General features: G+C 35.3%; 1 protein-coding gene across 1 annotated transcript; it reads right to left on the reverse strand.

Moving 5' to 3' along the window:
- Positions 1 to 13,451: 13,451 nt before the first annotated feature.
- On the reverse strand, positions 13,452 to 15,066 carry LOC107485033 (uncharacterized). Its single transcript, XM_016105567.3, has 2 exons — positions 14,899 to 15,066; positions 13,452 to 13,803 (listed from the first exon to the last, which is right to left on the reverse strand). The coding sequence occupies exons 1-2, from the start codon at positions 15,010 to 15,012 to the stop codon at positions 13,576 to 13,578; spliced, it is 342 nt and encodes a 113-aa protein (XP_015961053.1). The 5' UTR covers positions 15,013 to 15,066; the 3' UTR covers positions 13,452 to 13,575.
- Between the last annotated feature and the right edge of the window lie 472 nt (positions 15,067 to 15,538).

Raw genomic sequence — 15,538 nt, forward strand, 5'->3', positions numbered from 1 at the left:
GTATGAATAGTGCCCTTGCTAGAGCTCGAGCTTTCATAAGGTCGGGCTCAAACATTTGTGGCTTCTGTCTTCCTTGTTGGGTACACCGCCTTCAAGAGGTTCGATACTCGACGTGCTTTTTAAAATTTTAAAACGTTTCTGCTTTTAATGAAGGGGCGACCGTTACGCGATAGTTCCCTAGGAATCTGCGAATGGCTTTAAAGAGGGATGCAAAATGTCCCCTTTGCCCCTTTTCTCTTATAAAAGCTTCTTCTCTTCCTTCTTCCATCTTTTCCGTTTCTTAAACACTTTTCCTTTCTTTCCATTATTCCTTTGTTCTTGCTTTGTAACCATTTCTTGGCTTCGAGATTTCTCTATCTTGATTCCTTTGAAGATTTCTTGGCACTTTGAAGAGAAACATGCTAGTTTTCTTGCTACTTGACATGCCTTTCCGTTTCGCATCTCCTTAAGGTTGGTACCTTTTTTGTTTCTTGTCTTTCGATTGTTTTGAATAGTTATATTTGCTTGCTCTGAATGATACTTTGAGTAGTAGTTATGGAAACATTAGTGGAGATTCTTACATCGTCGATATTTGTGTCTTGAAACTTCTTTGAAAAAACTATTGACTGTTGCTGTTTTGTTATTACGGATTATGATTGTGTTTCCCCCAAATGGCATCGTTTTCCTTTTTTCTAAAGTGGCGCCATTTCTAATTCTTGGATTTGAATGGATAAAGAAACCTTTTTTGAATCGTATTTGTCAATTTGTTTGTTGAGAACCCAACTTGTTTTGCTTGATGCCCGAGTTTTTTAGTGACGATTTCTTTTGTTGCATTTGTAGGTATAGCTTTATGTCTCAGTCTGTTATTCTTGACATCTCAACAAAAGTCCCTTCTCTTTTAGCTTGGGTAGATACTTCTGTCCTTACTCCTGTTCCAGTAGTTGATAAAGAATATGCTGAGACTTTCCATAGGCACTATAGGCTATGTGAGAATCGGAAAGATGAGCGAAATTAGTGGCCGATCCTGAGGTTTCCCCTTTAGACAATTCAGAATATCCCTTCTTTTAAGCTTACAATTGCTTTTTTACGAAGTTAGACATTAAACTTCCTTTTTCCGATTTTGAGATAAATATCCTTTGGACTTGCAATGTCGCTCCTTCCCAACTTCACCATAACTCTTGGGCCTTTTTGAAAATTTATCAACTTCTATGTCGGGAGCTTGATGTTCGACATTCATTCAACGTTTCCTTTTACTTTTTTGTTCTAACCAAACCCTTTGGTTCAAAAAAGCTAGCTTGGCTTTTCTTTCATGCCGTCCAGGGAGGAAGGTTTTTTTTCCATTTTCGACGAGTCCTTCTATTACTTCAAAAATTATTTTTTCAAAATCTAAGCTGTAGAAGATGCCCGACCTTTCTTTTTAGATGAAGGGAATCAAGAAGGAGCTGAAGGAAGAAAGGGATAGGCTGACATCCAACTTGGAGAAAGCTCGGGCTAAAGTGAAGAAGGCAGAGGTTGCCTTGGGCATCGTGGATGGACTAAAAAAAAGGTCGAGGAGAGCTACACCTGAGTTTTTAGGGAGAAGCTCGACCTTGAAGAGGAGTTGGACAAGGCGCGGGAGAAGTATGCTACACTTGAGGAGTCTGTAGTTGAGGGAATGGATGAAATCTTTGATAACATGAAAGCTCAGATTCAAATTATTGCTCTCAAGGCGAATCTTTTCTTGTTTAGTCAAGATAGCATTGAAGTAGATGTGAAGATCGTTCTGACTCCTAAGGACGATGAGGAAGTTCCCTTGTCCGACCTAAAGTCTTCGGGTGTAGAGATCGGTCAAGCTTCTCAGAATCCCAAGGTTGTTAATATCGAGCTTCCTCCTTCGCCACCTGGTGCTATCCCAACTATGCCAGTCTCTGAATATGACCCGACCTCTTCTGCCCGTGCTAAGGACGTTGTTACTAGGGACAATCTTAATCCTTTACTGGGCACCTCTTTGTAGTTTTTTCTTTGTCTTTAATATTTTGATGGTCCGATGTGTGGGTCTATATGAACAAATTTTTATTTTAATAGTTGGTAGCTTTTTTGAACACTTCCATATAATTGGTTGTGCTTTTTTGGACAGCTTTTTCTATCAAAAAACCTTTTCTCATTTTAATGATTATAGGTTTTAAGTAATTGCTTCGAGTTAGATTTTAGCCCGTGCAACCGTTTAGTTGAAGATCATATCTTAGCAACTTTTAATGTTTCTTTGTTGCTAAGCTTAAGAGGTGACATCAGTGAGTTGTTGTTATATTAATTTCCTTTGTTAAGTTCCGATTTCGTGCAGTCGGACTTTATTAAGTTACTTTTATACTTCGTTTTTGTTCCACCTTGATTTTGAGGTTGGTTTTCACGAGTTGTTTATAAAAATTCCTACATTAATTTGCACCTCGTCCCTTCATCTTGCCGACCATTTTAGATCGTGTAATGATTTTTGCGGTCTGTCAAGCTTAAATTAATGCGTTTTTATAGAAAACTTTGAAGGAAAAATGGAGTTATCATTGATAAATGAAAAATTCCTTCACATAAATTTACTACTATGGATTTTGACTACCCTTAGACCTTGTTATGGTGTTTCGTTAAAACTCCCTTAAAAAAACCCTTGTTGGGAAAAAATCTTTCAGGTCGGGAAAAAGAGTACACCAGGAAACAAGGTGCGCTATCTAACTATGGTATTTCTTTATGTTACACGCGTGCCACGACCTTAGGAATTCCCTTCCTTATAAGTCAGACACTTTATAATAATATTTTTCTAAGACTTCAACAATCTTGTAGGGACTTTTCCAGTTGACAGATAGCTTTTCTTCACCCGATTTCTGGATTCCGATGTCATTTTGGATCAGTATTAAGTCATTTGTGGTGAAGCTTCTTTTGATCACCTTTTGATTATACCTCAAGGCCATCCTCTGCTTTAGTGCTTCCTCTTTGACCCAAGCTTGTTCCCAGACTTCTGGGAGGAGGTCGAGTTCTTTCTTTCGTGTTCGAGTATTGGCTTCTTCATTGTAGAAAATAACTCTTGGTAATTCTTCATTGACTTCTACAGGAATCATAGCTTCGATTATGTAAGCAAGTAAAAAAGGTGACTCCCTTGTTGTAGAGTGAGGAGTTGTCCGATATGCCCATAAGACTTGAGGGAGCTCGTCTGCTCATGCTCCCTTCGCATCTTGTAGTCGGCGCTTCAACCCGGCTAATATGACTTTATTTGTAACTTTAGCTTGTCCATTAGCATGAGGATGTTCCATCAATGTGAATTGATGCTTTATCTTGAGATCGGCCACCAAATTTTTGAAGGTTGAGTCGGTGAATTCAGCCACATTGTCCATGGTGATGGAGTTGCGAAACTCCAAACCTTATGACAATGTTTTTATAGAGAAACTTCCAACTTCTCTGGGCGGTAATGGTTGCTAGTGGTTCCGCCTTAATCCACTTAGTAAAATAGCCAATCCCTACTATGAGATGTTTTACTTATCCTAGAGCTTGAGAAAATGGTCCAAGGAGATCGAGACCCCTTTTTGCAAATAGCCATGGTGAGGTGACACTAATAATCTCTTCGGGTGGTGCAAAATGAGAGTTGTCATGCTTCTGACAAGGCGGCACTTTTTAATGAACTTGGTTGCTTCTCTTTGTAAGGTCGGCCAAAAGAAGTCGTCTCGGATTACTTTCTTGGCTAGTGATTGGGATCCCAAATAGTTCCCATATATGCCATTGTGTACTTTCTTTAGGACCTCCTTTGTATTGGAGGTCAGGACGCACTTTAGGAGAGACGTTGATACCCCTCTTTTGTATAGAACATTGTGGACCAATGTGTAATTTTGTGCTTCCTTTACGAGTCTTTGAGCTTCCTTTTCATTTTCAGGAAGGACATCAAAATTAAGATAGTTGACTATGGGGGTCATCCATCTTAGGTTTTGATTGGATATGGACATTAGTCTGAGTTGTCATCTCCCTTTGATATTGATGGTGCGTGGAGAGTTTTCTGGATGAGGCTTCTATTGTTGCCCCCTGGCTTGGTACTGGCTAGCTTAGAGAGGGCCTCTGCACGGGCATTTGATTCTCGAGTTATGTGTTAGACCTCCCTTTCCAAAAACTCTGATAGTTGTTCCCGGGCATCGTCTAGATATTTTTTCATGTTAGGGTCTTTGACTTGATAAGTGTCATTAATTTGTGAAGTTACTTCATGTAAATCACTAAACACTATCAACCTTTGTGCCCTTACTTCTTTAGCCAGCTTCAAGCCAGCGAGCAAGGCTTTATACTCTACTTGGTTATTAGAAGCAGGAAACTCGAACCTTAGCTAGAGTTCTATCCGAGTTCCTTGCTCACTTTTCAAGATGACACCTACTCCACTGCTGGCTTTATTTGATGATCCATCTATGTATAAGCTCCAAGTTATCAGACTTCCCCGATTTTTAGTGTATTTAGCTACAAAGTCAGCAAGATACTAGGATTTGATTTCTGTCCGAACATTATTATTTAAATCAAACTCGGACAGTTCTACAGCCCATTGTATCATCCTTCTTGCTAGGTCCATCTTTTGTAGAATGTGTTTTATTGGTTTATTAGTACAAACCTTTATAGTGTGAGATTCGAAGTAAGGTCGAAGCCTTTGGGAGGTAAGGATAAGAGCATACGTGAACTTTTCTATCTTTTGATAGTTCAACTCTGCTCCTTGTAAAGCTTCGCTGACAAAGTAGATAGGTTGCTACCCGTTCTCATATTCTTGGATCAAGGCTGAGGCTATAGCTCGGATTGCCACCGCTAGGTAGAGGACAAGCTCTTCTCCCGTAATACATACATCAGATAAATATGGGGCGTTGTCCCAGGAATTCTTTAAAGTCTTGAAAGGCATGTTCACACTCCTGGGTCCATTCAAATTGATTTCCCTTTCTGAGGATTGAATATGATGGTAGGGATTTTAATGCTGATCCTACCAAGAATCTGGATAGTCCTGCCAGTTTTTCATTTAGTTGTTGTACTTCTTTGAGATAGGTTAGGCTCTTCATGTCTAGTATGGTTTTACACTTATCTGGGTTTGCTTCTATGCCTCTTTGAGTTAGCATGAAGCCTAAGAATTTTCCTACCTCTACCGCAACGGTGTATTTTGAGGGGTTTAGTTTCATCTCATACTTCCTTATTATGGAAAATACCTCGGAGAGGTCGGACAATAGGGCTAGGTCATCTTTAGTTTTGACGAACATGTCATCCACATAAACTTCCATGAGTTTCCCTAGGTGGGGGGAAAACACCTTGTTCATCAGTCACTGGTATATGGCTCTAGCATTTTTTAATCCAAAATGCATTACTATGTAACAATAGTTAGCCTTAGGAGTTATGAAAGAGGCTTTCTCTTGGTCCAACTTATACATCAGGATTTGATTGTATCCCGAGTGTGCGTCCATAAAGGACAGGTACCAATAACCTGAGGCTGAGTCAACCAAAGCATCGATGCTCCTGAGAGGGTATGGATCCTTGGGACAAGCTTTGTTAAGGTCTGTGTAGTCTACACACATCCTCCACTTTCTATTCTGCTTCTTTACTAGAACCACGTTAGCTAGCCACAATGGATATTTTACCTCTCTTATGAATCCGACTTCCAGGAATGCTTGCACATGTTCTTCCACGACATGTGTCCTATCAGGCCCGAGTTTCCGACGGTTTTGCTGGATAGGTCTAGAACTCGGGTATACAGTGAGCTTGTGGGACATCAAGTCAGGATCTATGCCAGGCATGTCGGAGGCTTTTCAAGCAAAAAGGTCAGAATTTCTCTGTAGGAGGTCCACAAGCTATGCTTTCAGTCCCTCTTCTAGGTTAGCCCCTATTAGTTTTCTCTTTAGGATGATCTCTGATTTTTACTTCTTTTATCTTTCCTCCAGGTTGAGGGCGTAGTTCTTTCTAAGTTCGAACACCAGCGAGCTCGATAGTGTTGAGTTCTTTTCCATTTGGGCTGCCTTTTAGATTAAAGCTTTCATTATAGCACTTGCATGCTAGCTTTTAATCTCCTTTTATGTGCCAATTTCTTATGTAGTGGAAAACTTCATGCACAAGTATGGTGTGGAGACAACCGCTACAAGTCGGTTTAAGGTGGTCCCACCTACGAGGACATTGTAGGCTGACGTGACATCGACCACAATATAGTCAATAATTAACGTCCTTGACTTTGTTCCCTTTCCAAAAGTAGTGTATAGAGAGATAAACCCAAGAGGATGGATCAGCATGTCTCCTAGTTCGAAGAGGTCATCTGGGTATGCCTTTAGATCCTTCTCTTCTAGTCTGAGTTTGTTAAAGGCAGGTTTAAATAATATATCTGCCGAACTGCCTTGATCCACAAGGGTTCTATGGAGGTTTGCATTGGCTGATGCGTGAGCATCTTATACCATATTTCCACTTATTTTCTGCCTATTTTAAGTTAGAATTTATTAAGTTTTATTATATTTTAGTAACAAAATCCGATTTGGATGCTACTTTGAGTTGTTTTGGTATTTGATGATTTCAGGTGAAATTTGGATCAATTTGAAAGAGTTTTGAGCAAGAAACATGAAGAAATGAAACTACCTCTTTGGACGCTAAATGCCAAGCTGGCGTTTAGCACCAGTAACTTAGCACGCTCTTTGCCCTCAAGGGTGCTAAACGCTAATCTTGGCGTTTAGCACAATCAAGACAGATCTCAATCACTCTCAGAGCATCTTTAGTGGATTCAGTTTTTTTATTTACTCATATTTTATTTTTGTAATTTTTATTTACAAACCACCTCTTTTAGGTTTAGAATTTAATATTTTACTTTTAGTTTCAAATCAAATTAGAGTAGAGATAAAAAGGAGAAGATTCACCCTTTAGAGGATCTCTCCTCTCACTTATGCACTTTCACAATTTCTGAAACCCTTGTTTTCTCTCTGAAGCATGAGCCACTAAACTTCCCCGGTTAAGGTTAGGAGCTCTATTTATTTCTATAGATTAAGACTATTGCTTTTCTATTTTAATTAATGCATTGATTCAATTTCAATGATTACTTTCGCTCTTCATCTTATGAATCTGGGTAGAACGACAGTATAACCCTTATTCTATATGTGTTCTTGTGATTCTCGACAGAGTTATCTAGCTTGAACAACAGCTTGAAAGTAAATTCCTCCCAAATTTCTAATTACTTGAACTAATCTGGATACGTGACATATAATCTGTTTAGCTTTAGGTTATTAGGGTTTTTGTGGCCATAAACTAGAATTGAGCTTAACCCTCTAATCGAAATTAAGTGACCAAGACATTGGTGGTTAACTAGGTTAGAGAAGACTAAATCACTAAGACATTAGGGTTTAGTTAATTACAATTTGTCATGGAATGAATTTTACATGATTAAAATAGTTGGTAAGAAAACTTAATTCGTAAATGTAAATATCTCTGATACCTTAACTGCTTTATCTCATATATTTTTCATACAATTCTGACAGTTTGCGTTTTCTATTCTCTGAACTACTGTTTAATACTTTTGAATCCCAAAATATCAATTTCTGATTGCTTGACTAAGTAAGTCATTCGACCATTATTTCTCAGCCCATCAATCTTTGTGGGATGGACCCTCACTCACCCGAGGTATTAATTGGTACGACCCGGTACACTTACTGGTTAGTTTGTGGATAGTCAAAATCCGCATCGTTGGCAAGGAACATTGTTATCACCACCGAGTCGTCATGACCAGGCGTTACCCTTGAGCACCCTCTTTGGTGAACAAGATGGTGGGCAAGTTCGGAGTTCTGTTCAAGAGTGTGAGGTGGACGTTCTTGGCCTCCTTCTTCATCTCTTTTCCTTTTCCTTTGATCATCCAACCTTTTTGCCAGGTACCTGTCTAGTCGACCTGCTCTGACCAATTTTTCAATAACATTTTTTAAATTATAGCAATCGTTGGTAGAATTTTCGTAAAGCTTGTGGTACTCACAGTATTCTGTTTGACTTTCTGCCTTTTGTGCTTGATTTGGCGAGGAGGTGAAAGTTTCTCGGTGTGGCATATCTCCCTGTAAACATCAACAAGAGAGACTCGGATACCTTCAAGGTTTCTCCGAGTTATATTCTTCTTTCTTCTTGGCTTCTTTCTCCTTTTTCGAGGTGGATAGGGTAGGCTAGATCTCGGGAGAGGCTCTCTTAGTCGTGAATTCTTCTCCATGTTAATATATTTCTCCACCCATTCTTGTACTTCGTATAAGGAAGCCAGATGTCGCTTGGATATGGATTGAGAGAATGGCCCTTCTTTAAGGCCATTAACTAATCCCATGATCACTGTTTCAATAGGTAAGTTTTGTATTTCCATACATGCTTTATTGAATCTTTCCATGTAATCTTGGAGTGTCTCTCTGATTTCTTGTTTAACTTCTAGCAAGCTTGAGGCATGCTTTACCTTATCCTTCTCAATTGAGAACCTAGTAAGAAACTTCCTCGCCAGGTCATCAAAACAAATTACCGACTTGGGAGGTAAGTTATCGAACCATTTTATCGTGGCTTTGGTTAGAGTAGTCAGGAAGGCTTTGCAATGAGTAGCATCAGAGGCATCGACTAGGTATATCTTACTTTTGAAGTTGCTAAGATGATGCCTCGGGTCAGTCGTTCTTGGAACCTTGGCTCGCATGATCTCTTCAACGAACGAGTCTTCACCTTCCAAAGGGCTTTCCTCCCAATCTGCTCGATTGCTTTGCCTTCGGAGGTCGGCCTCCAACCTTAAGAGCTTTTCTTCCAACTCTTTTCGGCGTCGTACCTAGGGGTGTTCAAAACCGATCCAATCCGAATAAAACCGACTAACCGAACAAAAAAAACTGATAACCGAATAAACCGAAAACCGAAATAACCAAAAAATTAAATTTTTGCAGTTTTTTGTTGGTTCGGTTCGGTTTTCGGTTTTGATAAAAAAAATTGAACTAAACCAAACCGAACCGATCACTATAACTAACCTCCTAAATATCCTTACCCTCGTCAAACATAACCCTAGCACTAATTAATAACACACACAGCGCTGCACTCACACTCACCCTCACTCATCACACTCGTTCAATTTCTTCTCTCTCACACTCGTTCAATCTTTTCTCTCACGCTCGTTCATCATTGCTGTCGCACACAACACATCCACAGAGTGGCTGAGCGATCCCCTTCCACGCACCTTCCATCGCAGCGCCCTTCGTTGAAGCCATGTGTCGTCTGTCCAACCCCTCCATCTTCATCGTTGAAGTTGTGTCATCCGTCCAATCTCTTCTTCTCCGTCATTGAAGCAGTGTCGTCCATCCATATCTGGTTTTTGGTTCGTCGCCACTGTCATCTCACCATCCTGCATCTTCATCGTCCTCTGTAATGGAGGCTAAGCCTCATGTTTGTTTTTTTCTCTGATTCTATTTTTATTTTTAAATTCTGGTTTAGTCTTCTTATTGATTGTAATTTATAATGAATACTTCGTTGGGTTGTTTTTGATTCTATGGTTGAGTTATTGATTCTGATTTTATTTTTTAATTCTGAACTTTTTGTTCTATTTTGATTTAGGGGTTTAGTTTAGGGTTGATTCTGATTTATGATTTTTAATTCTATTTGTATATTTTGGTTCACAGGTTTAGGGTTGTTAGTTTTGATTTTTTGGTTGAGGGTTGTTAAATTTTGATTCTCTATTCTGATTTTATTTATTTGAAGTAAGGTAATTTTCAAGATACACCCAGCCACCCACAACATCGTCTCTCTATTTTGATTTTTGCTTTTGATTTTTCAAATATTTGGTGTTGTGTTTTTGCTTTTATTGTTGTTCATTTGTTGTGTCTCTGCTTCTGATTTTTTATTTATCGATGATTTACTGAAATTGCTTCTAATTGTTGTTCACTGTTCATTATTCAATGTATTGTTTATGGCATAGCTTGAATAGTTATTTTTTTCAGTTCCCATTGTATGGGATAGATGTTAGCAAGTAAAGTTGTATTTACTGATCATGATATCTAAAAAGCTACTTTTGGTTTGGATACCATATATTTAGAACTTTCCATGTATGAATCATAGGCCATAGTATGAAAATAAATTATTTCCAATGGCCTTTTTCATCCGTTCTTCTAGCCTATTCCAGAGTATACTAGGTGTTTTATTTTGTTTGCTTGCTTTAGAACTCTATGAGCTGGTGACCATTTTCATATTTTGATTTTAGGATTTTAAAACATGAAACCAAACATGTTAATGCATAATTATAAGAACAAATAAGTACTTGATATAGATTAGACAGCTATTGAGCACAAGTTATTTAATTAGTTTATTTTACAATTAAATAAAGATCTCTATTTTGAAGCTTTTAATGCAGTTATATATTAGAGATACACTTGACTCATAGGTCGCTAATTAAATTTGCTTGGATATCATTGTATCCAGGAAGAGAAGGAGAAAATAGAGTGTATATCGTTAACTTTCAAAGGGGAGAAGGGTGGGGCTTATATAATATTTCCTAACACGAATTATATATTGTGTATATATGACTCTAAACCTCAAAAAATTAGGTACCACACCAGTTCATCTTATACTTATTTTCTTTTTCACTCAATAATTGATTATTTGAATTTCTTTTGTCGTTAAATTTTATTAGATCAAGACTTTGTTAGCTATTGTGTATTTGTATTTGTGGATTTCAATGTTATGACTTTGTGAAATAGTATGGTAGTATTTTTTTTGAATTGATTCAAAAAACCGAACTAAACCAAACCCATTTTAATTAGTTTGGTTTGGTTCGGATGGTTTCGATAAAAAACCGAACCAAACCGAACCGCAGTTTAATTAAACGATTGGATCGGATGACTTTTCTCTCAAAAACCGAACCAAACCGCACCGCAAACACCCCTAGTCGTACCTCCCTTCGCAATTCTTATTCTGCTTCACGTTGTCGTTCAACTTCCTATTCAAGTTGTTCTAATTGTTTGCGATGGCCGTGGACTAGCCCTAGTATTTTCGTTGGATGAGGTTCTTCATCTTCGGGTGGGTGGATTTCTGATTGAATCTTCCTCGGTTGAGGGTTTCCTGAGATTCTTTCTCTGTGGGGAACATGTTATTCTCTCCCGAGGTGGAGGTAGTGCCAGCGTGAGATCGTCGTGATGGAATTCTAGTTTTGACTCAGATGTCGTGTGGCTATTTTCATATTGATTGTCTGCCATTGTCAAGGGTTGAACTCCAGGTTCCTAGCAACGGCACCAATGTTCCGAAGGTTACCTGAAACGATGATTTGGGCCTGGACATGAGGTCTAGACTCCTGGCGAAGCAGCGTCCGACTTGTTCTTGTGCCGCAGTCCGAGTTTCTCGTGAGGAGTGGGGGGTGGTACCTGCAGAAGACTCTGATACTTAAGTTAGTAAAGGTTTTAAGCAAGTTTTTTGTAGATTAGAACGTGAATATACTTGAGAGGTGTCAATGTATTTATAGTAGAATTGATAACCATTTTTTTAGTAGTTCCATCTTTTTTGGTGAATGACCGTTCATTTTATCTTGGGAGTTTATTTGAATCTATCTTTTCCTGAAGATAGAGATAGTAGGAGAGATTTGGGAAGACAATTACTTATTTTGGACAAGTACAACTGGTCCCTTTTGTCGTGTCTGACCTCTTAAAAAAGGTCGAGTAAGTGGTAAAAGCCATCCTTTTTGGGTGAGCCTTTTTATTCTTATTGGAACTGAGTTTATTTCTAGATTAGAGTATAAATAGATTGTAATATGATATCTTGAAAAAATAACAAGCAAAACAATGTCGACAGGAGCAGAAAAAAGGTGAAGTATAGATCCATATGTGATGCGCAGACATAACTGATGTCAATCCAAAAATTACTTGAGGACACCCGCACATTCCACAGAACTATTATTACTCCAACAATATATTGTGACAATCAGTCAGTTTGCTTATTGGCAACAAATCCAATGTTACATAGCAGATGTAAGCATATGGAGCTGAATTTATACTTCCTAAGAGATCTGGCTGGTGAATTAGAAGGCTTTATATGTGACTCATATCCCCTCTCAAAACCAAATATCAAATTCTCTAACCAAACCATTGTCCCTGCTGCTATTTGACAAGTATATATTCAAACTGAAGCTTCGAAGTGTAGAGTTAACTATAGTTGGAATTCTGTTGTAATTAACTATGGTTATTTGTTGGTGCACTTGTTATATATAGCTGTATCTGTGTAGAGCAATATACACTCGAGGTAATTCACTTCATTGAGATGCTTTTAGTTCTCTTTCATTCGAGCTGAGTTCTTTAGTTCTTTAGTTTTCTTTACTGCATAATACAATTTTATCTTCCAATTGTTCAATTCTTGAATTCTTGCTTGTTCAGAATTCTTCAGGGTCATCAAGACTCTTTCAGTATATATGTTAGTACGAATATAAGAAATGAACTTATTTTTTCACACATGAACACTTTATTATAGTAACATGCATGTATATATCATGTATGCATGGGTTCAATTTCGCTTTTCTCACATTATTAAGAAATGGACATAAAACAATGAAATTGTTAACAAATAAATAAGTTGGTTGATAATACTTGGGGACAAAGTTTGGAAGTCAAATATACTCATATAATTTATTTATTTTTTATTTGCATTCATTAACTACTAGATACTGAAATAAATACATAATATTATATGTAACAAGTATATAATCATAAATGTTATATATATGAAATTCTAAATGCTAAATTAAAAAGATAACTTTAGAGTATTGTCTTCTTATAATTATTCCCGTATAAAATAACACGCATATGATGAGTAAAAAATAAAATTATAGATCCGCAACACATTATTCATGTTGTACCGAATACAAATTAACAACAGTTAGGCTAGAGATCATCGATAAATTAAATAAGTAGAACTTTTTTTTTTCAATGAATTATTTTTATTAACTATCAAAGAATCGGTAAACTTTGGTACCTATTAGCATAGATAATATTGTTGACGGACACACGATGATTTTATTGTCGTCAAATTTAACCATGATCAAACCCTTTGTAATAATTAATTAATCAAATTTAGTTTTAATTTAAAAATATGCTATTGACAATTTGTTTGCCAGTACAGTATTTAGCTTCTTGTATATGTTTTAATATAAAATAAATTAATTTACTCTTCAGCCATATGTAATATTTAATTTTAAGTTAAAAATATAAGGCTTTTATTAAAAATTTAAATTTTTTATATTCTCAATACACTTTTAAAATATTAACTACAAAAAATAGTAAAAATTATTCTTTTAAGTATCTTTAACAAATGTCTCAAAAGTACATATTAGCTAATAAAAATTAATTTAAAATAGTCTAAATTTATCTTATATAATATTTTTAATTATTATTTATTTTATTTTATATTTCTTAATTACTAACCATAATAATAATTATGAAAAGCCAAAACTCTATTATTTATAAGAAATATTAAGTAACTAATATTTTTCCATTACATTTATTTCATATTCGAGCTAACACTAATTAATTCTTTTTTTTTAACTAATAATATTAACTTCTAGCATTTTTCATTGTTTATTTAGTAGCTAGAGGTCTAAAATTGTGGCTCCGGAGAACCAAGTTTAAGGAATTACATTTTTGAGTTAGCACTTAATTTCTTTATATCGGAGATTTTGAGGAAAAATCTTGATGTTGGGATAGAGAGGTGGGTCTCCAAAATGTTGCCAATGGCCTCAATAAGCTTCTTCTTGACTTCTGAGTTGATGCCACCCATTGATACTATCTCAGCATAGGCAGTTGGTTCATTGCTACCACCAAGTGTCACCAGCACTGACGATGTTAGTAGAACCATCACCATCTGCACAATAAAAATTAGGTTTAATTATTTTGTTAGTACCTATAGTTTTGCAAAAATTTTAATTAAATTTCTATATTTTTTTTCTTTTAATTGGGTCTTTGTACCAAATTTTTTTTCAATTAGGTCCCTCTTGATAGTAATTAGCTTAATTGTATAGGGATCTAACTAAAAAAAATTGATGCAAAGACTCAAATAAAAGAAAAATTAAAAAAAGTGTAGGGACTCAATTAAAGAAAATCTGGTGCAAGAATTCAATTAAAAGAAAAAAAATAGAACCAAATTAAAAATTTCGTAAAACTATAGAGAGTAATAGAGTAATTAAACCTAAAAATTATACACATATATTAAGAAATAGTATTCATACATTATAATACGAGAATATACGGGAGGAAATTAATTTTTTTAGTTAATATTAGTCAATTTTTTTTAAATTATAAAAATTCTCATTTTCAAGAAGATTTAGGATTTATAGTTTATTATTTAGAGTTTAAAGTTAAAGATTTTGTTTATGATTTAAGATTTAAAATTTAAGATAAATAAAATAATTTTAAAAATATTAGATAAAAATTAGCAAGTTATTTTTTTAACCAACATTAATCAATTTTTTAAAATTATTTTATTTATTTTTAAGTTTAGAATTTAAATAATAAATGGTAAGTCCTAAATTTTAAATTAGAACTCTAATCCTAAATTATTCTCTAAAAAAAAGAATTTTTAGAATTAAAAATAAAAAATGACTAATATTAATTAACTAAAAATTATTTTTTTATGCTTTCTCTATAAATATATATAGCAAGTCTTACCTCTCTCAAGTATAATACAAGTTTAAGTAACAATTGTCTTTTTTGTTAAATAGATATTGAAATAATTTATAATATCCTTCACTTATTATTGAATTACAAGAGTATTCTATATTCTAATCTTACGAATGAAATACGCTTATTATATCTAATTATGTGCACGATCGAGTAGAATTAAATGTTTTGTTATTAGTAGATCCTATACATGCAATTCATTCATAAACTTTCTTACCTATATTATTATATATCACTTGAAAAAAGCTGAAAATGAAGTAATAGAAAGCAGAATACATACCCTTTTAGGTTTCCCGATTATTGTTGAGACAGCAGTGGTGCATTCTGAGAAGATGGGATTTTTAGTGTCAATCCCATCTAAGTTAAGGTTAGTGGTGATGTAAAGACAAGGCATAATATATAATACTCTTCTAATACAATATATAATTATTTATATATTTTTATCTAATAATTTAAATAATTTTTGGAATGAAAATAATTTTATGATGTATTTTTTTTTCTATTTGTACTATTTCTACTTTAATGTGGGCTGCTGTGATATTCTAATAAGCTCAAACTTAATTATTTATGTCAATCCCATGGAGAATATATATAGGCACAAAAAGTTTCAGCTGCTGAGCCTGAATTGCTAGTGTGTGCACTGTTACAATAGAACCAACTTCAATTATTTCATGTAAACCGCATTATCCTCATTTTTCGTTCGTTGTCATTGCACGTCAACTCCATCTTACTTATTTCATGTATTTCATTCATAATTTCATACCACGTTTTAAATGCCAGCTTCAAATGAGTTATATATAGGTGTGTATATATCTATGGATTCTTTTATTTATAAATAAAATAAATAATTAAATATTTTATTTATCAATATGCATATTAATGAATATATTTAAATTTTTATATTGTCATTTACATTTTAG

This window comes from Arachis duranensis, chromosome 4 (genome assembly GCF_000817695.3).
Source record: "Arachis duranensis cultivar V14167 chromosome 4, aradu.V14167.gnm2.J7QH, whole genome shotgun sequence".
NCBI classification, from domain to species: Eukaryota; Viridiplantae; Streptophyta; class Magnoliopsida; order Fabales; family Fabaceae; genus Arachis; species Arachis duranensis.